Consider the following 26599-nt stretch of genomic DNA (forward strand, 5'->3'; position numbering starts at 1 on the left):
AACACCATTGTTCTTATGATCCTTGGGTCTAGAAATAGTCCATTTCTGATGATTCGATAAAACTAAATTATTCGCTGGGTAGTTTACTCAAAATTTTATAAGGGTATAAATTTTGTCAATTTATAGAGATGGCTCTGTATATTCGCTTCAGTTATAACATGGAGAGAAAGCACCGCCAAAGCCAAGTTTAAATTAATCTTAAACCATTTGGTAAACTAAAACTGCAACTTACGTGGTACAAGAAATAGCACGGTTTTATGTGAGTGGGTAGGTTAGTAGTCGTTCTGAAGGTTTTGAGAAATGGTCAGTCAGGGAATGTTTTCTGGAGGAGAGTTAGCCCTCGCTTTCCCTTTCGACCAGACTCTCTCAGGTATCCCCACCCTTCCACGTGGTGTTCTCAGCCAGGGATTTATGGGGCGCTTATGTCAGCCCCTTCACGGCTTTCTGGTTTCCGGGATCTCCCCGTTACATTTTCGGGTGTTCTGCCGTTCAGCACAGCCAGGCCTGCCCCGGGGGCTTACGGAAGCTGTGAGTTTTTCTTTTTCTTTCCTGATTGAGTTCATCACTCTAAACTGGCGGTCACAGGTTTTTACCCACTGGTCCCCGTGTAATCTACCCGCTGTTGCGGCAGCGCTGCTGGTTTGCATGACCAGCTTTTACACTTGTAAAACCCTTTTACCAGCCGACCAGGTGGTGGTGCTGGGGTGTGAGTAGCCTCATGCAGAAAGGCCGCTGCCTTCCCCGACCTGCAGCTCCGGCAGGTTTTCAACACTGAATGGGTCTTAAGTGTTCTTTGCATTTGGTTGTGTGTGACGATCTTGTACAGGTTTATACTTGTCTTTCACAAGAAGAATTGAAAACCTTTTCATACTGCCATATAACTGAAGTCCTTTTCTGTATTTATGTTTGTTTATTCAACTTTATTTTTTACTTATATCTTCTGTGTACCTGTTTACTTTTCCCTTAACTGATCTGTCAAAGACAGAATATTTTAGGCTCCTACAATTGTGGTTTTTTAATCAATTGATTCTTTTAAACAGTTTTACATCAAATATTTGTACTTTTATAATGGTATTATGTATTGTACTTTTTTATCCATATAAAATGTGTCACTTTGTCTAATTTAATACCTTAAATGCTATTCTTATGCTTTTCACTCACGCTGGGCGTTTTCTTGGATTTTCCTGATGTTATTTCAGACTGTGTTTAAATAATAGTGACATAAAAATTCATCTGTGTGAGGGGCCCCCAAGTTTGGCGATTCACTAGGAGGATTCAGAAAGCTCAGCACTCATGGCCTTGGTTATCACAGAGAAGCATACAGAGCAAAATTAGCAAAGGGAACAGGTGCGCAGAGCAAAAGCTCAGAGGAAGCTAGTTCAAGCTCCCAAAAACCCCCTTCCTGTAGTGTCACACACAACTTGCTCGATACCTCCAGCAAAAGTAGTAATACATTGAGGTGTATTCTGCCCAAATAACCTGTTAGAGATTCAGTCCCCGAGGTTTCTACCAGGGGCTGCTCGTGTAGGCACCCGTGCTAGCATACACTGGAGCTCCAGACTTCTGAAGGAAAGCAGGTATGCAGCATAAATCACGTCACTTTCACAAACAGTCTAGGCCCAGGGAACCGCTCTTGTCAGTAGGGAATGCTCTGGGAGTCCAGTTCCCAGACACCACCCCTGCAGTCAGGCCTTCCCAAGGAGGGCAGTCTCGGGCCAGTATCCTCATTGTTTTCTTCACCGCATCCTTGTCTTCTCTTTAAAGTTCAACTGCATTGCACTCATTAGCATGATGACCACAGTTCTTCTGTTGACTTGTTCTTTTTGCAATTCAGAATTTGAAGCAATGACTTTAAAATATTTTCTTTTAAGTTTGGTAGATATGTGATTTCATATATCAAAATAGGGATCATCATTTATAGTTTTGTTTTTTGTTTAAAATTTTTTTGTCTAAACTGAAAATAAAGTGTGCACTGTTTTTTGAAGCTATAATAGACAACAATACTGTACTTTCTACATTTTAAATTAGATGTTTGGAGCAGTTTTATAACTGAGAGTTCTTTGTAACTTCCAAACGTCATGATGCCTTTTTTGGTTATTTTCTCAGCGCGATTACGCGGAGTTCACGATGGCCTGTTCACTGGGCAGATAGCTGCCGTGGATACTTACAACGCCACTTACCGAGTGACTTTTGATAGGGCGGGGCTTGGAACCCACACTATCCCTGACTATGAAGTTCTTGTAAGTATTTCATATATGTTTGTATATGTATATTATGCATATTAAATATGTTATATAGAATTTTTGTAGAGATTGTGTTATATGATAGAATCAAGATTTCAGGTCACAGAGGAAAAGGTCCTCAGGGGTTCCAGCTCCTGCCCACTGGACCCCTGGGGCAGAACTATACTTGAGTCGTCCACAGTTTTGAGAATCGAGCATTTCTCTGTTGTGCCTTCACCAGTAGCACCTGAGGGTGACAGAACTGATCACTCCTGACTACATGTAGTCTTGGGGAGTAAGCCACAGAACATTTTCCTTCTGGCTGTTTTGTTATAGTTCTCCTGCAAAATGATTTTTAAAGTATGAAGTAACATCTTGCACTTCAACATTTGTTCTCCTGTTTTATCCCCAAAATTACATAGGGTAGGATACAGAGACATTAGTAATTACAAATTACTGTGAGTAATGTAGCCAGGCTGTGGAGCTGGTTTCCGGACTGTGAGACTAGAATTCAGATCTCTCGAATTTCTTTGCAGTCCATTAAACTACGGGGCCATTATTTCATGATTATGGCTGATTTAGCAAAGTCATGAAAATTACACACCTTTCTAATGAGTTAAAGTAATTTTAAGAATAAATCTATGCAGTCTAACAAAGTTTTGAAAAAATGAATAATGAACTTATTATAACAGAATTGTTTGCCTCTAAGCATTGTGAAAATTAAACTGTTCCCCCTTTGCTCCCCTTTTCATTTCTTTGTTATAAACTTGATTTTTAAGGTGTATGAGCTTAAAATTAAAAGTCAAAATTTCTTTATCTGCTTAGTGCAAAAATAGAAGAATCTTCCTTTCTGATATGAACTTTTTAAAAACTATAACTCTGTTTATTGTGAGGGTTTCCTTATCAAACATAATTTTTAGAGAACAAATATGAGAAAAAGACCATTTGGACTAAATATAGATCAAAGTACACAACCTTAAGTTTTTGCATTAAAGGATGAACTCTTTCAACCTCCCTTTCCAAAACAAGAACAATTGGTCCTGACCAGCGTGGCTCAGTGAGTCACGGCGCGTGCCTGCGCTGCGGGCCTGGTCCTCAGCTGGGGGCGCGCCAGAGGCAAGATCTTTCTCTCCCTCTCTTTCTCCCTCCCTTCCCCTTTCTCAAAAAAATAAATAAAATAAAATCTTTTTTAAAAAGGAAAATTGCTTTCTGTTTCATCAATGTAATTCCTTTTATGCGATCACCCAAGTGTTCCTCTCTGGCCAGAGACTTGACTTTAATTACAGGAGGTGATACTGAGACAGTCTTCAACACACAGACAACCGAGGGCGGCCACAGAACACTTTAATATTCCATACTCATCTTTGATCCTCTGTTTCCGTCTTTTTGTCTTTTTCTTTCCTTAATTCTCTTGTTTTATGTGTTCAGTCTTTTGGTAGCAAAATAGTATTTTCGTACTCTGACTTAAGTTCTAGCCCTTTGATCTTCGTAGAATAATATATCCTCTGATAAACCGTAGTGTGTGAGCTCATGTATATCATGCAGAAATATGTACTGATTGGCAAGTTCTACAAGCCTTGTGGACTTTTCTTTTTTCCCAAAGAGTAATGAGCCTCATGAGACAATGCCAATTGCTGCCTTTGGACAAAAACAGCGGCCTTCTCGGTTTTTAATGACTCCACCACGGTTACATTATACGCCTCTTCTCCCGGCACCAAGCACGGTAACGTTTTTAAAATGTCATCAGCAATTTAAATGATTATTATTAACGTAAACTATGTCTACATCTATTACAGCAACTTCAGGAGGTACCCACATTATTTTGAGATTTTAAATAAAATAATAGTTGCTTCAACTCTGGAAATTTTTTGGTAGGATTTTTAGTTTTATATTTTGTATCCAAAATGTGTTTATTGGGTGGTTCCCCACTCGCCTGGATTCAGGGCACTTTTAGTGCCGCCCCCTCCGACGGAGCACCCTTCTGCAGGCCTTGCTTCTCCTCCTGCAGCCGGCAGACGCCCGCGGGGCGGCCAGCGCACAAAACTACCGCCTGCGCACGGCCAAGGACGGCGGCGACTTGACAGCACCCTGGGCACTGCACCCGGCGCTGCTTCTTGTGTTTCCTCTTCTCCTCCTCTGGAGAGGGACGAAGGAGAGAGAGCCTTTGCGAGAGGCGTGTTGTCATGGGGAGGTCATCACTGCTGGAAAAAGTGGATTTTTACTATAATGTTAATTATAGTAGAATTTACTCTTCACCTAAATATCAGATACTTCCTTTTGAACAGCCCGTGGTTCAATGATTCCTGCTTGTGCCCACAGGATAATGACCCTTTGTTAGGGCAGTCACCTTGGAGAAGTAAGATCGCAGGCTCCGACACCGAAACCTTGGGTGGCTTTCCAGTAGAATTCCTTATCCAAGTGGTAAGAATTTTTCTGAATGTCTTGACTGTTCATTAAAAAACTCAATGTCTTTTGTGTTATTGAAGTTGAAAGTTTTCCTAGGACCTAATATTTAAATATTTTTTAATCATTGTATTGGTTTTAAGAACTTTGTTATTTCCATCAAAGCTTAAAAATAAAAGTTATAACAGCCAAAATAGACTTTGAGGTCCGTTAGGCTTTAGTTGGGTTTGATTCTTATTGTTTTGTTATGTTAAGGACTCCCACATGCTAGCCTGTGCCCTGTGAAACTGTGACTGGTAAGCTGTTACTAACTTGTATAAGTATGAAGCTTTTATTTAGTAACCTCAATGCATCTTGCCATTATCAGTCAGCTGAACAGCTGCGATGTGTTGGCTAGCTCTTTGGTTAGGAGGAACGTTCTGAGACTAGAGATAGCTGTTCACTGAGAGATCTAAGCCTAAATGGAAACAAGTGTAGGATTATTATACAGAACAGTTATCCTGAATAGCCTGACTCTTAAGAATGTAATGAGTCATTTGTTTTGAAAATTAGGTTGAATTACTTAGCTTGAATCATGGTCTAATGTTTGATTGAAAAGAAAAAAAGAGAAGAAAAAGTACTTCAGCTTGGGACAGTCTTTATAAATAAAAAGTTATATAGCATGGTCCATTCAAATACTCAGTGTCACCTTTTGCAGTTGATGTTATTTTGAGGAGAAGTCTTGCCATTTGTGTGCACATATATACTATTTTGTATTTCTGTCATGTGTTGTTACATTTCCTTGCAATATAGAATTTTATTTTGCCTTTTGGCTCCCAAAGGTAAATAAGATATTTTCATATAAAAATTTTAAATTATGAAAAGAGCTAAAGGTTATGCTTTTCACAAATAGAACCCTTGTTCACTTGTTATTTAAAGGCATGCTTTCTTTAAATAGTGAAAGTGAAAACAAAGCGGGTAGAGAGGGGGAGAGAGAGAGATTGAGAGATTGAGATTCACCAGCAGGGGGAGCCAGAAACTGAGTACCACTGGTCTAAAGTATTGATATATATTTTTTTTAATTTTATTTTTTTATTTTTAGAGAGAGGGAAAGGAAGGAGAAAGAAAGGGAGAGAAACATCAATGTGTGGTTGCTTCCCACATGTCCCCCTACTGGGGACCTGGCCCACAACCCAGGCATGTGGCCTGATGGGGCATCAATCTGGTGACCCTTTGGTTCCTGGGCCCACTCTCAATCCACTGAGCTATACCAGCCAGGGCTAAAGTGTTGATACTTTTATTGATGCTTAGATATTTGATTTCAGTGCTTTATTTCTTAACTTCATAATCTACATATGTTAAGCCTAGTTAAATCATGTAATGATTCCCATTATTATTTTAAGCTATCTGAGAGGTAAAAATAAAAGGCCTTTTGTCTTGTGTAGTATGTAAGGTTTTATGAAACTCAGGTTTGGTCTTGTAAATATTAAGCTTTGAAGCACATGGATAAGTAGATGGATATGTTTTTATTTTTTCTGTTTCTAACACTTTTCTCATAACAAAACAAGCGTTAAAATATTTTTGCAAATTTCATAATTCATAGTTTACAGTGAATTTTCTTTTTGAGAGAACTTTTTATTCCTGGGGTTAGAGATTTGGAAGAATCTAAAAACATCTACCCGCTTTGTTATAGAGAACTTAGTTTTGAAAATAATTAAAAGGAAACAGTGATTTTCTATCAAAAACAAATAAGCAACACAAAACTAAAACAAACAAAAAAGGGGAGAGAGAGACTGTTGCCTTCATTCCATCTTTTACTGCCTCCAACTCCAAAAAAAAGTCACACAAATTTCCATAAAAACTCAGGAACTCAGAGAAGGGAGAGCTGTCCAGGGCACTGGGCCTGCTGAGCAGTAAATACAGGTCTGTGTGAACAAGTATGTAACGTATATCACCAGGCCAGCTTTTAAGAAATTTTTGTATCAAAAATTTAAAGAACCTAAAAGCAGACAGAATTATATAATGCAGTTTTATGTATCCATTATTGTCTATAGCAGTTATTAACAACTTCTGGCTAAATTCAATAAAAATAGATTAAAAACAAAAACCAAAAAAACTCCTGACCAGTCCTGTTTCATCTTTACCCCCACCTACTTTCTCCCTTTGTGTTATTTGGGAGCGAATACTAGACAGCGTATCATTTATCTGTAAATATTTTATTATGTATCTCAAAGAGATAAGGGCTCTTATTTTTTAAAGAAATATAGCTAATATATAATATACCATTGTCACATCTAAAAAGTTAACAAAAATGCCTTAATAGTATCAGATATCCTGTTAGCAGTTAAATTTTTCATTTCCCCTCAAGTATTGGATGCTTTGTTTCCCCATACAATTTATTTGTTAAAGAAACTGGATTATTTGCCCATAGAGTCTCACATAGCCTGGATTTTGCAGAATCCTTGTGGTATCATTCAGCATGTTCTTCTGTTTTTTGTATTTTTTTGTAAATTGCTCATTGGATATATAGTTTTGATGAGATTTGGGTTATTTGGCTGGTTTACGTGTTTTTATGTGACTGGTTTTATAGATGGTTATATATTGTGATAGGAGACATATTATTTTCTTTTGTAATATCATGTTAGCTGGCACTGTTTATCAGTCCTAGGTCCATCATTTATTGGGATTGTAAAATGATGCTCTTCTCATTCCATCGACCCTTCTTCACTACTAACTGAAAGAATTCTACAAAGAAAGGTGTCCCCTCATCTGTTATTTGGTTACCTAATGGTTCAGTTTGTATAGAAAAGGCAGAATAAATGTTTGACTCTTTCTTTGTTTTTCAGTTTATAAAATAATGATTTTAGTCACTAGCATTCTCTAACAGAGGTTACTTTTTTAAAAAGTATCAATATGAACTCATATTGGTGGATATGAATAGTGGATTTTACATATCTTCTTGTCAGCCAATCAGATTAATAAAATAAAAGGTCTATGCTATTTCTATATTGAAACATGAAAATCTGCTAAAATGTCTTAGTGAAAAGTTGGAAATTTGATGTCTGATATACTTAAATGTCTGTATTTGTTCCAAAACATCTCTTCTTTCTCTATAGACGAGATTATCAAAAATTCTCATGATTAAAAAGGAACATATCAAGAAATTAAGGGAAATGAACACAGATGCAGAAAAATTGGTAAGGTGTTTCTTTTTGCTTGTCACATTTTAAAATGGTGGGGGCTTCTATGTTTAAAGATGTTTAAATATTGTATGGAAGAACACCTTGAAATACATGTTATTTTTAAATCCTCATTTGATGGCACTGTCTCCTGCCCCGCTGAACACACGGTGAGCGGGTGAGCAGTTCAGTGCAGTGCACCTGCCGCCCCTCGCTGTGCCCTTGCCTGTGCGGTGGCACAGGGCTCCTGGGTGTGCCGGGTGCTTTGACAGTTGGCGCGAGTGTAGAATCCCTGGCGTTGGTGCCTCTAAGTAGGGAAGTCCTGTTAACAGAGGTTGTTCAAAGTGATGCAGAATAAATAAGTCAGGAAACACATAAGTTGGCATGTTCAGGTTATTTGGACAATTTGTATCCTTTGTACAAATTTGTACTTTATTAGCCTAAGCAGTCCAGAAATATGACAGTTTTATTCATAAGAGAGATTTATCCAAGTTGTTTATTTTTATGTAGAAAATGCCAAGAAAGTTTTTAAACTTTTTTTGGTGTTTTGTTTTGTCTTATTTTTTGTTGAACTTACTGGGATGACGTTGATTAATAAAATTATATAGGTTTCAGGTTGAACTATGTTGAAAGTCATAACTTGCTCATGGATTTTTAGGATGGTGAATAGAGTTCATCTCCAGTACCACACCGTCTCCAGGAGAGGGAAAATGACTGCATGGAAGTATTGGGGGGTGGGGGCGGAGTGTTACAGCTGACCACCAACATCTGTCACCAGTGCAGGAATAGGGAGTTGTGACATCAGTCAGCTCTGGGAGGGGATGGTACAGGGGTGGCTGGACAAGTGGATGCATAACTAAATGAGGAGCAGTTCTCTTTTAGGGTTGTAGAATTTTAAAGTCTGAATTATCTAATTCAAATCCATCATTTTATGGAATTGGAAACTGAAGACCAAAAATGTCAAGAGATTTTAGTCTAAGATCATACTGCTACATAGAGGTACCAAAACAGGCTTCTTGGTCCCCATTTAACTCATTTAGGCTTGATATGAAATTATCAGATGAATAGGCTATCAAAAATTGAAAAAATTAAATAAGTAATTTTATTTATTTAATAAATAAATAGGAAAAGGGAGGAAGAAAGAGAGGAAGAGAAACATTGATGTTGTGAGAGAAACCTTGATTGGTTGCCTCTCGCATGCCCCCAACCCAGGACCTGGCCTGCAACCCGGGCTTGTGTTCTGACTGGGAACTGAACCAGTGGACCTTTCCGTTTGCAGGACAGTGCCCAGCCCACTGAGCTACACCACTCAGGGCAGTGTTACCTACTCCTACATAGAGGCCTGTTTGGATGTTGTTTTGGCTTCTTGGCATATGAGAACTTTGTAGAAATCTAGTTGTTTTAATATGTTTTATTGTTTGTTTTGCTTTATTTGTGGTTAAAAATAACTTCTATTATAAAAATTCAAATATTGTAAAACTATTTAATAAAGAAAACAATTCTTTATAATGCCTCTCCTGTAGATAAATGCTATTCAGTTTAGTGTATACTATAAATTTAGCATATAGGTTTCTTCCTCGGTGTATATACAACTATCACATATGGTCTTGAAAATTATTCTCTAACAAAAATGGAATTATGTCATTAGAAACTTATCTCAGTCTTTTAAAATTTCTGTATTGTACATCAATTAAAGAATCCCTTAATGGATATGTGGGTTGTTTCCATTACTTGACCAAAACGGGGCTACAGTAAATGCTCGTGTCCGTGTAGCTTTGTGCGTTTGTTGGGGTCTGTCTGCAGTGTCCATCGTTGGACAGCAGAATGGCCGGGTCAGCATATTTGAACTCTTTAAAGGTTTCATGAAACTTCTAGTTTAAGGTGGTAGGCTGAACACTTTTCTTCCTAGCCCTTACAATTTCACAGAGAGCAAGTACAAAAGGAATAAGTAGAATAAATGGAAGCAGGTATTTAACAAGGTATGAAGGATTTTTTAAATTTCCCTGACGCACTGGATGAAACAAAAACCACGGCTGAAGGCTGCACGCTGGAACCCCGGCGGGGCCCCAGGCCCAGAGCCGAGCGTGTGATGGAGAAGGGCAGATGTGGGAGGCAGTAAAAAAGACATTGATTCAGTGTCTGCCTCTTCTTGTCCCTTCTTCAACCCAGTCACAGAATTTAAATGTGGCATTTACCCAGGTTATCGGGAGAAAATGAAACAGACACATTTCTAAAGAATTTGGACATATCATTTCGGAAAAATTAGGCTTTCTTTTGCTTTTGGTAATGGTAGACTAGGTGATCTGTATTAACCTTTCTTTTTTTTTTTAAATATGTTGTCTCATATCTTTTTAAAGATTTATTTGTTTTTAGAGAGGGGAAGGGAGGAGAAAGAGATGGAGAGAAATATCAATGTGTGGTTGCCTCTTGTGTACACCCAAGTGGGGACCTGGCCTGCAACCCAGGTTTGTGCGCTGACTGGGAATTGAACCAGCAACCCTTTGGTTCGCAAGCCCGTGCTCAATCCACTGAGCCACACCAGCCAATGCTGAATTAACCTGTCTAATTTAAATAGCTAAGAATAACTGTTTCCTCTGGAATAAAACATAAAAATAAGACACTGGAGTATTAACCAGGCATTAAATAATTACAGGGACAGAATCTGGGAAAACATGTAAACTTAGAAGGGGAAGTCTGGCTTGCAAGTTTCAGAAAAGATGGCTTAGAAGCTGAGTCGCTTTCTTGAATGGCTTACAACGGTAGGGAGGACAAAAAAATCAGAGTCCAAAGTCCCACCAAGGGTCAGGAGAAGCTGGCACACCTTCCGTGTTCCGGGTTGGAACCTGGAACATGGAAGCTTCGGATTGTCACGTCTCTGAAACTGAGCTAAGAGATTCTAGAACTCGAGGGCCTTAAGCAGCCCACTAGAAGTAACTATGCCCTCTTTAAGGAATATGACATCATACTAGACCTCAAATTATTTCCACACTGTTCAACATACAGTGTCTGACACTCCGTTTTAAATCCCAGACACACCGGGAGACATGATAACCCTAACAAAAACTGAAAGAAAGTATAGACAATTGACATATTCCAGATAATGGAATTTTTAGGCATCGATTTTAGATGCTTAATTTGTTTAAAGATACTAGAAAAAAATGAGAATATTAGATGAGGACTGGAAACTACAGCAGTAAAAAGGACCAAATGAAAATTCCAAAAATAGCCCTAGCTGGTGTAGCTCAGTGGATTGAGTGTGGGCCTGTGAAGCAAAGGGCCGCCAGTTCAATTCCCAGTCAGGGTACATGCCTCGGTTGTAGGCCAGGTCCCCAGTAGGAGACACATGAGAGGCAACCACACATTGATGTTTCTCTCCTTCCCTCCCTCTCTCTCTCTAAATATAAATAAAAATAAAATCCTTTAAAAAATGAATAAACAAGCAATACATAATGTTGTGCACACAAGATGTCATTGAGTGTTGACAGTTTCAATAACTCTTGGTTGGTACCAGGTAAGTCAGACCTCTTATTAGATCATTGAAATCGCACTGCTTAAAAAAATTCCTTCTCCAAATCTGATTCTTTTCTTCTCAGAAATCATATTCCATGCCCATTGGCATTGAATTTCAGCGGAGGTATGCGACCATTGTTCTGGAGCTCGAACAGTTGAACAAGGACTTAAACAAAGTTTTGCATAAAGTTCAGCAGTTCTGCTATGAGGTGGGTGACCTGCACGAATTTCCGTCGAGGGGCTGTGCCCTCTACACTTTCTTGTTTGAAGCTTAATACTGTTACCTTCACATTTTAGAAAATCCAAACTAAGCCAATATCTTTTTAAAAAATCCTTTGGCAGAACCACATTTTATATATTTGTATTCCTTATAGCATCACTGTCACAGAGTGCTTGACATCCGGTGAGCTTATCATTTGTTTGGATTACAGCTGATACAGCACAGCAAAAAAATTTAGAAAAGTAATTACTGTTAATTCTGTCATTCCAAAGACTGTATTTTGATTTACTTGTCCTTGGTTTTATTTATATATATATTTTTTTTTTACATGCTCTTTCTCACTAGGTTATGATCATGCTGTGTATACAATTTTGTTTCTTCCTCCTTTAAGGTTTCTATTAGAACTGTGAGTGGTCGAACTACAAACACATAGATTATAGAGTTGTTTGTGAATTATCATTATCATGCACGTAAAATTGTATATTTGAATGTGGTTCGATTCACCTAAAATTTGAATTAAATGATTGAGATGAGTTTAGAATGCTCCGCATTTTTTTTCTTAGAGGTTTCATGTTTCCAGTAAGCCACCTTTATTTGTGATATGAGATTCTTAAACAGGTTGCTAGGACACTAGCCCCATTGATGAATCCCCTATGTCGGCCATAGGCAATACTGTCAACACACTAGAATGAAACTGAGGGAAATGAACTGTGGTGACCCTCAACTAAACTCTGAGTGTATTTTACTCATTCCTCTAGCCATCAAATTTTTTTTCTAGTAGTTATCACACACTACATAGCAAAATGTGTTGTCCTAGCGAATGCATTTCTCCCTCTGGGCCAGCTGCTCGCTGTGAGAGCTGCAGGCCGAGCAAGCTGAGCTGACAGCAGAGCCGACCGTGCCGCAGCAGTGGGCTGCTCACCAGTCCCTGTGTGGATTTCATTATTTATACAGCGTTGTTTGCGATAGGCTCGTTATCTAATGAAGTAGACTTACTTAATTTTCAGAATACTCTTGTGGAGATATAATACTGGTTATATCAGAGAGAACACTGTGACTAAGAAATTCTACCCCTAAGCATATACCTAACATATATGTGAACAGATATTTACCAAAAGGTGTACCCTAGCATGTTCATAGCATCACTGTTCATTATAGCCAAGAATTAGAAATCACTCAGTACCCATTGATATTAGAATAAATCAATAAGCTGCCATAAAATCATACAATGAAATATTACTCAGCAATGAGAATGAATGAACTCAACTACATGCAGTACCATGGGTGAACTCACAAATATAATGTTGAACAGATAAAGCCAGACACAAAAGAAAATACATATAATGGGTGATTCCATTTATGTAAAGCTCAAAAGCCACCAGAAGCCAGCCTGTGATGCCTGAAGTCAGGACGGTTGTTACGCTCAGAGGATTCCACTGGGAGATGGCGTTGGAACGGCCTCGAGGGGCCAGCGATGCTTGCTTTCTCAATCTAGGTGCTGGTTTCTCAGGCATACTTGATCTGTGGTAATTCATTAACCCATACACTTCATGATTTGTGAACTTTCATGTACTGATTTGAAACTTCAATTGCAATTTTTTAAGCAAGTGTTAAAGGACAAGGCTACTCATTGCAGCATTACTGGTAATTACAAAATATGATACAAGTCCTGAAGGCCCGCCCCAGGGGCTCAGTTATCTAATGTCTAGTGGTCCACACAGTGGAGCCCTGTGCTGCTGTTGGAGCGAGCCCGGACGCGCTGCATTTACTGGTGCAGGTCCTCCAGGACGTATTCAGTGAAAAAGGTAACATACAAAAAAGTACATATAGTGTGTTACCTTGCAGGTAAGCAGAAATAAAATATACATGCACCTGCTCCATCTTTCAAAAACAAACACAGGAAGGATAAGCCAGAAACCATTACAATCTGGGAATGGGGTTGGGGGGCAGTGAGAAGGACTGACATTTCTCTAAGTGTTTGTTCCCCCAGCAAATACGGGTAAACGCAATACGAACAAATGAACCTGACTGCATTCCAAAGGGACAGCATGGACACACCAAAGGGGGCACCGTGAATCCACGTAACTTTGCCACAGCATTTTGGCTGTACACCCTGTAAACCAGACTTTAAACACATATCGAACTCCAGTTGGTGCAGTTTCTCTCATAGCAGTAAAGGATGAGAGCTCTGAAGCTCTGTGTTCCAGGACTGAGCAGACCAGTAAACCAGCATACCGAGAAGAACGGGAGTCAGGTCTGCCCCTGCCGAAGAAGGGGAAGATGAGACGGAGCCCGTGGGTCGTCAGATTAGATTAGAATGGGCAGGGATCTGTATGAATTCATGGTTACTTTTACAGTATGGGCATCACTGAGTGTGGATGCGTGCTGAGCGAGCCTAGAGCTACGGCACCCCGACACACTCACGGGCCACAGCTCGCACCCCAGTGTCGGTCTCTAGGCGCTGTTCTCCGATAAAAGGAAGCCGGGCTCCTTGGAAAAGGGACTGATTCCAGAGCTAGGACAGAGAAAGTGGAAGACGAGCCTGGACCATCTCCTTGTGGCAGGAAATAACATGTGTCCCCAAAACAAGGGGACATATCAAAAGGATCAGCTTGACAGGGTTTCCACTGCCTAGATCTGGGACATTTGAGCTTCAGCTAAGTGATTACAGGAAGAGATTATAACCCACTGAATAAAATAAGGTCCATGAGTCCACTAATAATTAATTAACTAATTTTTAAGGAAAAGTTCTTACAGAAAAATACCCACTAATGAACATAGAAGGAACAATAAAAATGAGAAAGACCATTTGTCAACCATTGTAGGAAAAGTTGGTAAAGGCAAGAATCATCAACAGATACTATAAGTAGCGGATAAAATTTGATGAGGAACAAAATCTTTACCGAGCCTCAAAACATCCCGTCACAAGTACTTTCCGTGGGGAATCGGGCAGGCACTTACCTGCCTTAACCGAGCGGTCCGAGACAACACCGTGGTGACGGGACAGGTCAGCGCCAGTGCCTCCGCCTCCTGATCACGGGGCCCCACGAAGCAGCCATCACCGCCCTTGCGCTCCCACCTGGACTGCGCAGCCTCAGTGAGTCTCCCGGAACAGACAAACCCACGCTGAGGGGACCGTGCAAAATAATTGGCTGGTGCTTTTCAGAAAGATCAAGGTCGTGCAAGACTCAGGAAGTGTTCCAGAATAAAGGAATCTAAAGAGACGTGACAACCACATGCATTCAAGGGGAAACATAGCCGTGTGTAGGACATCATCGGTCAGTTAATGAACTTTGACGATAGTCTGTTAGAAAATGGTGTTATATCAGTGTTACATTTCCTGAGTGTAATAATTGCACTATTCTTATGTAAGAGAATATCCTTGTACTGAGGAAACACAAATGAGTATTTAGGAATAAAAAAGTATAAGGGAAAAGAATTAGATATACACAGAGAGAGATCAAATATTAAGTCAAATGGAATAAGCCATAAATAGTGAATTTGGGAATTTGGGAAACTTCCCATTGGGGAAAAGAGAATTATCTAGAATTCTCTTTTCTCTAGAAAACTATTCTAGGAGTAAAAAGCTCCTAAGGTAAGAGTGCCCCTCCTTTTTGTTATAAATGCTGGTTTTGTAAAAATCCAAACCTGAAAACAGGCACAGCACGCAAGCGAGACGGCCTCACGAATGTGCACCTTGTGTTTCCATCGTCCCGTGCAGCTCGCTCCAGACCAGGGGCTCCAGCCCGCCGACCAGCCCACGGATATGAGGCGGAGGTGCGAGGAGGAGGCGCAGGAGATCGTGCGGCACGCTAACTCCTCCACGGGACAGCCCTGTGTGGAGAACGAAAACCTGACCAACCTAATCTCCAGGCTCACGGCTATTTTATTACAGATTAAGGTGTGTTTCGGAGAAAATACTTCCTTAATTTTGACACCTACATGAACTTTGCTCATTTGTTGCTAAAATAATTATGACATAGATTATGTCGGGTATTTTCTTGTCTGTAGTTGAACTGTAATTCACTTAAATTTTGAAATGTTTTTTTCCTTTAGTGTCTAGCAGAAGGAGGAGACCTGAATTCCTTTGAATTCAAATCACTCACAGATTCATTGAATGATATCAAGAGTACAATAGATGCTTCTAATATCAGGTAATTCATTAGATGTACCCTAGTGATTTTTATATTAAATTCATAGCGATTTCCAGTACAGGTTTTGTGTTTGTTTTGTTTTTGTTTTTTTTTTAGAAATATCTTCACCAAAGAGAAGCCTTTTTTTTAAGATTTTATTTATTTATTTTTAGAGAGGTAAGGGAGGGAGAGAGAGAGAGAGAGAGAGAGACACATCCATGTGCGGTTGCTGGGGGTTCTGGCCTGCAACCCAGGCATGTACCCTGGCTGGGAATTGAACCTGCGACACTTTGGTTTGCAGCCCCCCGCTCAATCCACTGAGCTACTCCAGCCAGGGCTTCCAGTACAGGTTTTAAGAATTGTGCATATTTGTGAAGTATTGGGTTGGCCAAAAAGTTCGTTTAGTTTTTTCCATAAAAAATAAAAGACACATTTTTCATTTTCACCAATAACTTTATGAGTTTGGATATTTTGGGTTGTCAGCCATCTGAATTGATGTCTCCGTTTGATCGCTATCAGCCTCAATCGGTCTTCCCGACTGCGGCGCATCATCCAGCGAGAACCCTCCAGCACCACGCTTGGCAAACCGCTTTTGACATGTTTGCCCAGTCACAGCACCTTCCCCGTACACTGCCCAAGTCTTGTTTTTGCTTTGCAGTTGCACTTTTACCTTTCTTGAGGTAATAAAGCATAATATGCAGAAAATGTTGTGTATGTTTTCCATTTTCAGTATTAAAATGACCATACAAAAAAACACTAACTTTCACTTTTTTTAAATGCCTGCTGATATGTCAGCTGTCATAATGCAGTCTAGCAAAATCATTTGGAATGAAGTTAAAGACAACTAAGCACTACTAGAGCCATCTTACAGGAAAAAACAAACTTTTTGGCCAACCCAATATTTATATAATTTGTATCCTTTAAATAAATTGTAAAAGAGCTTTTTATTTGTATTCATTCTGATAGAAACTTCACATGGAGTTTTTAATATAAAGGAATTAGAAGACATACAGTACTTAGGTTTTGGTTTAGCATGGAGGCCTAACTTAGAAGTCGAGATTCCCCAGTCAAAGAGTCCGCCCTCTTTCCAGCACTCCTTGGCTCCTCCTCCTTTGGAGCGTGCTTTTCCAGGGACTTCACGTAGAATTAGGGCTCGTGTGAAGGGGAGATGTGTTCCTTCCCTGGGATCCTTATCTTAGCTGTCTCCCAAGTAACGTTAAGCTCTTCCTTTTTAAAAATTTGTTTTTAATGTAGTGAAATAAAGCAGTTAACCATGTTCCTCCTTTCTTTAGTTGCTTTCAGAATAACGTAGAAATCCATGTTGCACATATTCAGAGTGGCCTGAGCCAGATGGGAAACTTACATGCCTTTGCAGCGAACAACACCAACAGAGACTGAGGAAGAGATGGCCACCCCAACCACATAGACACTGCGAGAAGTCCATTTCCTTTCTGTAGGCTTCCAACACCAAATAACCCAGCTGCTGGAAGACAAGGGAAATTTCGACCTCCAAATAAGGCATTTTAATATACTGTACTGCTTCTTGAACCAGCATTGCTGACCATCATTATATTTATTTTTCTTTCATTATTCAGCTGCAGTAGCATTGCTTGTATTATGTATGTTTATCAGTCAGTAGCTTTTAAACGGAAAATGTCTGAACATAATTTCACGGAAGAATACATTGACCCTTTTCTTTAATGTGCATGAATTCAACCCTACACACGCAGACAACTGTAACGGAGAACACGAAGAAACACGGGCTTTTTGTGCACATGCATGGCAGTGTGGAAATTCCATCTAGAACACGACATCTCCAGTTCGTTTACTTGATCGCCATCTCAGTCTTCGAAAGAACATGGTGAGATCGGGGAAGCCCTAGTCGGAGGAAGGCACCGGCACGCAGATGGGAGATACGGACTGTGCAAGTATAGGGAGCCTATACTTGCAATGTGACATGGTTCTGTAGACCGTTTTATAATAATAAATATTTTAATTTATCATAATTTATAAAAGAAGCTTTTGTTTGTTGAAAGAAAATGAAGGAGCAGGAAAAAAACGTAACTTGCAAAGTGCTGAATTTCAGCGAGTGGATTTGGCATGTCTTTTCCTGTCAATTCAGGGCAAGAAGTGCTATTGTTATGAGATTTATTAAAAAAGGAAAGACTGATAACACACTATTTTCGTATTTTTTGTTTATTTGCACAAATTTTGAACCAGATTGCTGGTTAAAATCCAACAGTATACCATTTATAAAGTAAAAAGATTTTATAAGGAAAACAGATAATAACCAGTGCTGTGAAATACAGGAAAAAAGGTTTGTATTTGGTTGTGGTTTTGTTTTCTTGTTTTGTTTTTTAAGGAAAACCCTGCCTAAAATGTTAATCTTGTAAAAAGTGTGTATTTGGAATTCTCTTTGTTTTAATATAGAATATTATAAAGTCAAAATATAATAAATTGTTTTCAGATTTGGAGTTTAAGATATAGCTGTAGAAGTGGCTTTAATTCTTTTAGATGTCTCATAAAATGAGGCTTTTTATATGTTAATGTATAATAAAACTGAAACAAGATTATTTTCCATTTGAAATTTTTGTATAGTTTAAAAATGCTTCCATATTCTGTGCCACTGCAGAACTTCAGTGCAGAGTTTATATTTAGCTCAACTGTTATGTTAATTAAGAAAAGCATAAATCTTTTATTCTTAATATTTGTAATTCTAAATAAATTGATCTATGAAAATTAATATTGTCTACATTTTTATTTAATTAATATAAGCTGATAGGTATCCCTTCTACTTCGGAAGTTTTAATAAATTGTCATTTCTACTAAATTTTATTTTTACGGGAAACAGTACAGACTAATTACCAACTTATTCTGAATTACAATACCATCCAGTATTATCTTAAGGAGGATTTTTCTCCCACCCTACGTCACTGTGGAAAGCACTACACAAGTAAGTTACTGGTCTTACCCATGGACCTAGTGAGAGGTCCATTTCAGTATGTCCTGCCTAGCGTTAGGTAAGTATATTTTACACTTGTTTTGCATTTTACATTTTTCAAGGCTTACTTGTCACACTTAAATCACACTCATTTTGCACATATTTAAGTGCTGTCCACGACTTCCAGTGCCATCACGTATCGACCGCAGGAACTGTGCCCAAGAATATGTTTGAATTTTATTTCTGTGTGGGGAAGAAGAAGTCAGCACCATCCAAAGTAGTCCTTTTGGGTCGTCCATACGTGAATTGGAGTGAGACGGCCACTGCCTCGCAGCTTCCTGCCACTCTGGAGAAAGCTATCGATGCCAGATGACACCAGATTGAGCGAGGAGCAAGCACACCATGGGTTAGGTCGGTTTGCTTCCGAATTGCTTGTAATCAGTTCAGATACCAGATTGGCTTGCTACCGTGGAGAACCTACCAAAAGATTTGCCTGTGACACGTTTTCCCTTGATTTGCACACCTTTCTCCAGCTTCATCATCACTGCGGCTCTGCCCAGCAGCGGCCACCACTGGCCGCCACACTGCAGCCATCTCCTGCTTTATCAGCTGCCAGTGTTCACTCGGTCCTCACCCAGCAGCTGTCGTTGAGAGATTCTTTTAAAATGCAGAATCACTCTTGTTCTCCCCATCTACAGTCTTAGGGCTCTCAGGACAAATTTGGAACTTGTACAAGACTCACACCAGTTTCTCCATCCTGCTCCTCGCTCCCCAGGGCCTGTGCACATGCAGAGCCCCGGGCTACCTCTCTCCCTCACCTTGGTAACAGCTGCGGCCTCCTTACCTTCAGCATCTCTTCCTCAGAAGCTTCCCTGGGCTACAACCCTCCAGGCCTCCTACCGTTCCTTCCAGCACGTGTCACGTGTGCGATTTTATATTTCTTTTGCATCCCGGCTGCCGCCTTTGCCCAATGAGGGGAAGGACTGTTTCTGGTTCTCGCACCATTTTATTTCCAGGCCTTGGTAAAACATCTGTTCACAGGCACCAAATATATATTTTTTTATTTTAATCATTGTTCAAGTACAGTTTTCTGCCTTTTACTCCCATTCCAGCCCATCTACCCATCCCTCCCCACTACCCTCCTGTTACCACCCCCCGCTAGTTTTTGTCCATGTGTCCTTTAAATTTGTTCCTGTAAACCCTTCCCATTGTCCCCTGAAATTCCCTCTTCTCTCCCCTCTGGTCACTGTCAGCCTGCCCTCTATTTCATTGTCTTTGGTTATATTTTGCTTGTTTCTTTGTTTTGTTGTTTAGGTTCCTGTTAAAGGTGAGATCATATGGTATTTGTCTTTCACTGCCTGGCTTGTTTCGCTTAGCATAATGCTTTCCAGCTCCACCCATGCTGTTGCAAAGGGTAGGAGCTCCTTCTTTCTTTCTGCTGCATAGAATTCCATTGTGCAAATGTACCAAAGTTTTTTGATCCATTCATTTACTGATGGGCACCTAGGTTGCTTCCAGCACTTGGCTATTGTAAATTGTGCTGCTATGAACATTGGGGTGCAAAGGTTCTTTTGTATTGGTGTTTTAGGGTTCTTAGGACATGGCACCGACTATTTGTGGAATGGATGAACAAATGAGGGTCTCAAACGAGCTCTAGCATTAGTGGCACTGGAATAAAAGTATGTTCTTTCTTGATGATCGCTTTGAAAGATGAGACAGTAATAAGATGGATGTAGAAATTCTAATGAGGGGGTTGCCTTTAAACCTATGATGTCATCACTAGTCCAGGTTTAATAAGGCCAGGCCAGTATAGAGGCATTACATGGTGGTGGGTAAGCGGCGGAGTGAGTTACTCTTAGGTTTGCGTCCCCGCTGTCATTTTTATTAGCCGTGTGGTTGTGAACCTCTACTTAACCTAAGTTCCCTGATCTTTAAATAATAGGCCCCACCTTATTTGGCAGTTGTGAGGACTAAACAGAGAATGCCTGTAACACACTTAGCAGTCAGGGTCTCTTCGGAGTTTGAAACAAGTGCAGACTACTGTTCTTAGAAGACCCATGTAACCAAATCTTAAAAAATGTTCCCTGGGGAAAACAGCAGTATAAATGCAATACTACAATTAATAAGCTAATTGCAAGGTTTGCTTGTAAATGTGATCGTTAGCGGACTCTAAGTTTAAAGTGTTAGGTCTTTCAGCGAAGGTATCTCATTTGGCCATGTCACACGTCTAAATGCAAAGGAAGGCCCGTGACACCTGGCTGCCCCCACAGTCGGCCCTGAGCATGGTGTTCGGCCCATGGCCAACACTCGAAAGAATCGCTAATGTTTACCATCTCATTTGTGGTTTCCAACAGTTCTCAGGGTTCCAAAGTCAAGTCTGCTGGGAAAGCCTGAACTATGTGCTTGTTGCTTTTAACTGTGGATTTGCTACCCCGGGAAATGCAAGCCGTTTGAACACCACCTCTATGAACACTAGGGCAATTGGCGTGTATAATCTGGAGGACATTCAACAGGGCTCAGGCTTTCCTAGGAACCACCGAACGTGGGTCCTGGCCCTAGCCACGGCTTTTCACTAGCCTTCTCCAAAGTGCAGTTTACAAAGAAACCTCCTCTGGTTACCTCCCATACAGTTTCCTTTGGCCTTCAGCAGTTTGAAAACCCTCAAAACAGCAAAACAATCATTTATCTCAGGCTGACTTAGAAACAGTAATTTACATATGTTCTTAATGTATAAATTGGGATAGAACGATCTCCTGAAACCAAAAGACTCATGAGACTAGATTTTGATCAAGCCAAAGATATGTTTTAACCAAGTTAAATTTCTCAGCACAGTGGCCTGCTGGTATAAGAGACATTTTTCTTTTGGAAATTTTTTTAAAAGATTTATTTATTTATTTTTAGAGAGGGAAGGGAGGGAGAAAGAGAGAGAGAGAGAGAAACATGAATGTGCAGTTGCTGGGGGCCGTAGCCTGCAACCCTGGTATGTGCCCTGGCTGGGAATCGAACCTGCAATACTTTGGTTCACAGCCTGCACTCATCTTTTGGAAATTTTTTCATGGCCCCATAATATATTATACTGAACAACTCAGGAGCAAGACACTGTCTAAAGGACAGAAGTTATTTAAATAGAATTACAATGAGACATTCATGGGAAGCATTTAATAATTCAGTAAAGTTGCACAGAAGTACAGTAACAAGTGCTAAGGATAATTAACGTTGGAGTGGTCGAAGTAACAGGTACGAAGCTAGAACTAGCGAAAGTTTCAGACTTCAGAGGGAAGGGGTTCTCCGGTGTTTGAAGGAGGTATTTGTTTGGTCCCAGAAACTGAAAGGAGTGTTTTGAGACAGAGGCATAACTCACGGATGGGTCACCTTAAGAAGGTCTCCACACCTGCTCTGTAGGTTACAGCTGTCGTGTATCTGAGGGTTACCAAAGGTTTTTATAATTTGATAGCAGTTGGAGACTACTACAGATTCCCAAAGACAGTAATTTTTTTTTATTTTTACACATATGGCTTTATTAAAATCTTTTGGATATGTGACTTAAAGAAGTTAATGAACTTTCTTCTACAGTTATTTTAATTTTGTCCTGAGGGTGTTTGAGTCTTTATTATCCCTTTTGCATGACTTTGCTTTTTCCTAACCAATGTTTAGCTTAACTTTCTAAAAAACTACATCAAGTTTTTAAAATCAGTCATTTGTTAACGTCTACTGTATTTCACACTCTTTGTCTTAACAATTTTAAAAACCAAACCCAAAACTCTGTGTTTTAATTCAGCAGTCCAAAAATTTATTTCTGTTTTGCAATTTACCTGTCTGACCTAATAGAGTAATTTTTGGAAGCTGAGAGCCTAGATGCAGGGAGCGCTTGAAATAATCTGGACACAGAATCATTGAGGCTACAGCTCAGTGTAAAGGTGACAGACCAAATTAAAAAGCGGTAAAGCTTGGTGCTGGGTTGACGGTAGATGGAGATGGGTTAGACCGCGGGGCTGTTCAACCTGCGGCCCGTGGGCCACAGGCAGCCCAGGATGGCTGTGAATGCACCCAACGCCAAACCATAAATTTACTTAAAACATTATGAGATTTTTTGTGTGTGATTATGTGTGTCACAACGTATTTAATGTGTGGCCCAAGACAACCCTTCTTCCAGTGTGGAGCAGAGACGCCCAAAGGCTGGGCACCCCTGGATTACAGTTTAAGGTTATAAACCTTTCAGGAGGCGTGAGAGGACGGCCGCTGTCGAGCCCAAGGGGAAACTGAGTCAAGCTCAGGCACTGTTGTTAAGATAATGAGTTTTTTTAAAAACCAGTTCAAAAATAACACAACCTGCAAGAAGGAACACGGACAGAGATGGAATGGAGCGTGCAGGTTTGGAGATGTGCAGGTGAAAACAGCCAGAAATCCTGGTGGGGTGTGTGTGGGTGCATTACAGAGGGAAAAACAAATGAGCCGGGGCCCAGGCTCGGAGGCAAAGGGGGAGGAGCCTCCCCAGGTGACAGATGACGTCAGAACCGTCATCAGGATTCACGTGGAGTGTCCTTAACACGGAAGCCAGGAAGGACCGCATTCTGACGTGCCTCCCTGGTTGCCGGTCAGTCGTGGCTCCTCCGAGCTCATCCCGAGTTCCAGAATCCTCAGGAGTGACCAAAGGCAGAAAAGATGTGTTCCTCCCAGGAGTCCAGCTTGGAACCAATGTCTTCCGGGAGCGAATAGGTTTCACAGCGCTGACCTTGCGAGCTAAGGTCAGAGCTGCCCCCTCCGACCCTGTTGGAATCGGCCACCTCGACGGGCAGCTGGGGCCGCAAACGTCCGGCTTCAGTTCCGTGGGCCGGGTGGGGGAGGAGGAGCTCCGGCCGGCCCGCAGGCTGGAAGGGTTTCCCGCTCTGGCGCCGAGACTTGGCGCGCCTGTTCTGGAACCACACCTGGAGCAGGGGACAGAAAACCTGCTTTTGGTTGCACTCCTGAGCAGAAGCTCCCGATTGATATGCCCCAGCTCCTGGCTCCACGCTGGGGCGCAGAAATAAAAGCACTTCCATTGGGGGAAAGCAATACTATTATGCTTAAACATGATAAAGCCCTGGCTGGCGTAGCTCAGTGGATTGAGCGTGGGCTGCGAACCAAAGTGTCGCAGGTTCGATTCCCAGCCAGGGTGCATGCCTGGGTTACAGGCCACAGCCCCCAGCAAGCACACATTGATGTCTCTCTCTCTCTCTCTCTCTCTTTATCTCCCTCCCTTCTCTCTCTAAAAATAAATAAAATATTTTTAAAAAAAGATGATAGATGTTACAATAATTCAGAAAATCAATGTTTTAAAGTGCAAGTACTCCTCGTCAAACTCCTCGCGGAGGTATTTTGTTCAATGGACGTCACTTTTCTGCCCACTGTTCCCCAGCAAACACTGAAGGTGTCCCACTCAGGAAGAAGCCACTGCACCAGCTGTGGAAACGGACACGGGGACCCCACGGGGTGCAGAGCTACAAGCCCACCCTCTCCCCCGCGTTAAAACGAGCTCCCCTCCTTAAAACCGCGCCTGGGCTCAGACGAGGGGGCTGCAACAGGCGCACTTCTCATGACCACTGGACTCCAGGGTTCGGGTCTCGCTTAAGCCATAACCGCACCTTGCACTCAACTTTGCAGCTTCTGACAAGCTCCTCCACTTCCAGCTCTATCCCCAGAGGCTCCATCCTTTGGAACCAAACTTCGAGACCCCAACCCTGCCAGCACAGTGGCCTGGGGCCCCGGGGTGACTTGGGGAGCCCGGCCTGCCCTCCCTCCCACTCTCCTGCCGGAGGGGAAGCCCAGCCGGGCCTCATCCGCCTCTTTTTTCCAGGAAGAAGTGGGGAAATACTTCCCATCACCTTCCGGCTCAGGATCTGCTCTCTGACCATTTCCAGGGGCCAGCCAGCCAGCCTCCTGGGCGGGGTGGGGGTGGGGGGATGTTAATCATACTTACTAGTAACAGAGGTCATCGAGCCTCCCCCCCCCCCCCCCCCCCGTCACACTTCACTGAAGCCTCGCGAAGTCCCTGTGCGGTGGGGACTGATGTCGTCCCTGCTTTGGAGTCGAGGTCACCGCGGCTCAGGTACGGCGGGCACCGGCCCCAGGGCCTCCACCCAGGGCGCCCCGGCGACGCGCCGCTCACCTGGATCCTGGACTCGGGGAGCAGCGTGAGCGCGGCCAGGCGCTCGCGCAGGTGGATGTCGGGGTACATGGTCCGGCGGAAAACCAGCTCCAGCAGCTGCAGCTGCTCGGGGCTGAACGACGTGCGCTTGCGGCGCTGAGAGGCCGACGGGGCGGCCGCGCCTTTCGGGGGCGCTGGCGGGTCCAGGCCGGCGGGGGGCAGTGCGGCGGGGCCGGGGCCCGGGCTCCTCCCCAGGAAGCCGGCAAAGGCGGCCGGGGCGCCGCGATCCGGGCCGGGGCCCGAGGGGTTCGCGGGGTGCAGCGGGGCGGTGGCGGGGCCCGGGGGCGGCAGGAGCGTCCCGCCCGTGTGAACTGGCCGGTACACCGGGAATGCGGCGCTGTCCCCGAGCTGGAACTGGCGGGACCCTGCCGCGGCCATCGCTGCCCGACCCTGGTGTGCCCCCGAGCAGGGCACAGGCTACGGTTATACGGACCCCAGGGCCCAGGGAGGGGACCAGGGTGGCGGGCGATCAAAGGGGTGGACGCAGGGAGACCCGTGGCTCTCGGGGTGTGAGCCCTCCCCTGGCCCCGCCAGACACCGGCGGGAATAATCGCTTCCGCTGCCCGTGGGATGCGGGGAGGGAGGCGCGAACTTGGGCCCGGAGCCCCCTCCCGGGCCCTCCCTCGTCCATCCGCCCGCCAGCCCCTCGGCCGCAATCAACATCCCCGGGGACGCTTGTGCTCTGGGAGGGGAGGCCTGGGACCCCGACGGCCTAGGCTAGTGGGGCAGAGTGACCCCCTCCCCCAGGGGTCAGGTCACCCACTCGGCGCGGGGGGCCTTGGGCCAGCCTATCTGTCGCAGGGCTTGGTGGTGAGCCCTGCCCGCGGTCCCGCCTGTCATCTTCAAAGGCATTTATTTACCCCCCCTGATACGTGCTAGACCCTGGGCCAGGTTGGTCAAACAGCCCGCCCCTGACCTCCTCAAGCCTCCCTAACACATCCTGGCTCGGAAGGAGGGGGTGCAGATAAAGGGACCTCAAAGGCAGGCAGTAAGCTCACCCTGGGGAACTGGGGAACTGGGGGTGGAGGGGACAGGGCAACCCTTTTTTGCTGGAATGTGGCCAGGGTCTAGGAATAAGGATTGCTTGAGCACGCAGGTTTGGAAGTACGGTGATCTTTAGCAGACGCTGATTTGGCCTTTCTGGAGGCGTCCAGTGATGCTCAGGGCACGGCCCGCTGGAAGGGAGGAGATGGAAAGGGGCTCCAGAAGTTTCCACCCCTTTTAGCCTCTACCCTTTTGCCCTTGTTTAAGGGTTCCCCCTCCCTTTCATCTTAGGGAGCAGAAACCCATTTCTCTCACTTGAGTCTATGGGGCGACTGGCGGACACACCTGCCACTATGCACCAGGCTCTGTGCTGCCCCTCCACCGACCTCGAGGAAGCGACTGCCCCGGGATTCACGTGCCAGAAAGGGTACACACAGACCAGGGCGAGGCCTCAGGAGAGGAACTCAGGAGACCAGGTCTTCCTGCTCCCAGAACCTGAGCCCTGATTTCACCAGGACCTTTCAGGGCCCCCGTCCTGGTGCCATCCATTCCAGAATGCTACAGGGCCACGTCAGCAAGAGCTCGGATGCTTTCATCCTGGGTGGACATTTCAGCTGCCAAAGCAGGAGGGATTCTGGGTGCTGCTGGAGGCATTCTGAGCTTGGTTTTCTCCTGGCGGGGCGGGGGGTGTCAGGGCCTGTCCCAGACCCCTGCATGGCCCCTGAGGCTCTAAGAGGCAGCCCAGTAACACTCACCACCTGCCCCTCCATCTGCCCCAAGCTTCCATCCCTCTTTTCTTCCTTTCTCCCTCTCTCCTCCCTTCCTCCCTTATTCTTTTGCCTGC

General features: G+C 43.0%; 2 protein-coding genes across 4 annotated transcripts in view; one reads left to right on the forward strand and one right to left on the reverse strand.

Annotated features, from left to right (window-relative positions):
* LIN9 (lin-9 DREAM MuvB core complex component) overlaps positions 1-18389 on the forward strand; it is a 44272-nt gene extending 25883 nt beyond the window's left edge. For 2 of the 3 annotated variants that reach the window (XM_028531343.2, XM_036016040.1), the window contains 8 exons: positions 2107-2240; positions 3826-3945; positions 4542-4643; positions 7721-7801; positions 11377-11502; positions 15235-15414; positions 15570-15667; positions 16939-18389. In XM_028531343.2, coding sequence (XP_028387144.1) covers positions 2107-2240; positions 3826-3945; positions 4542-4643; positions 7721-7801; positions 11377-11502; positions 15235-15414; positions 15570-15667; positions 16939-17044 — 947 coding nt within the window. In that variant the 3' untranslated portion in view covers positions 17045-18389. Of the gene's footprint in view, positions 1-2106; positions 2241-3825; positions 3946-4541; positions 4644-7720; positions 7802-11376; positions 11503-15234; positions 15415-15569; positions 15729-15995; positions 16518-16938 lie in introns of those variants that run through there. The other variant, XR_004900793.1, reaches the window with a different exon arrangement.
* A 4832-nt stretch (positions 18390-23221) lies between these two features.
* MIXL1 (Mix paired-like homeobox) lies at positions 23222-25676 on the reverse strand. Its single transcript, XM_036016070.1, has 2 exons — positions 24733-25676; positions 23222-23536 (listed from the first exon to the last, which is right to left on the reverse strand). The coding sequence occupies exons 1-2, from the start codon at positions 25147-25149 to the stop codon at positions 23225-23227; spliced, it is 729 nt and encodes a 242-aa protein (XP_035871963.1). The 5' UTR covers positions 25150-25676; the 3' UTR covers positions 23222-23224.
* Between the last annotated feature and the right edge of the window lie 923 nt (positions 25677-26599).

Source organism: Phyllostomus discolor, chromosome 15 (assembly GCF_004126475.2).
Source record: "Phyllostomus discolor isolate MPI-MPIP mPhyDis1 chromosome 15, mPhyDis1.pri.v3, whole genome shotgun sequence".
NCBI lineage: Eukaryota > Metazoa > Chordata > Mammalia > Chiroptera > Phyllostomidae > Phyllostomus > Phyllostomus discolor.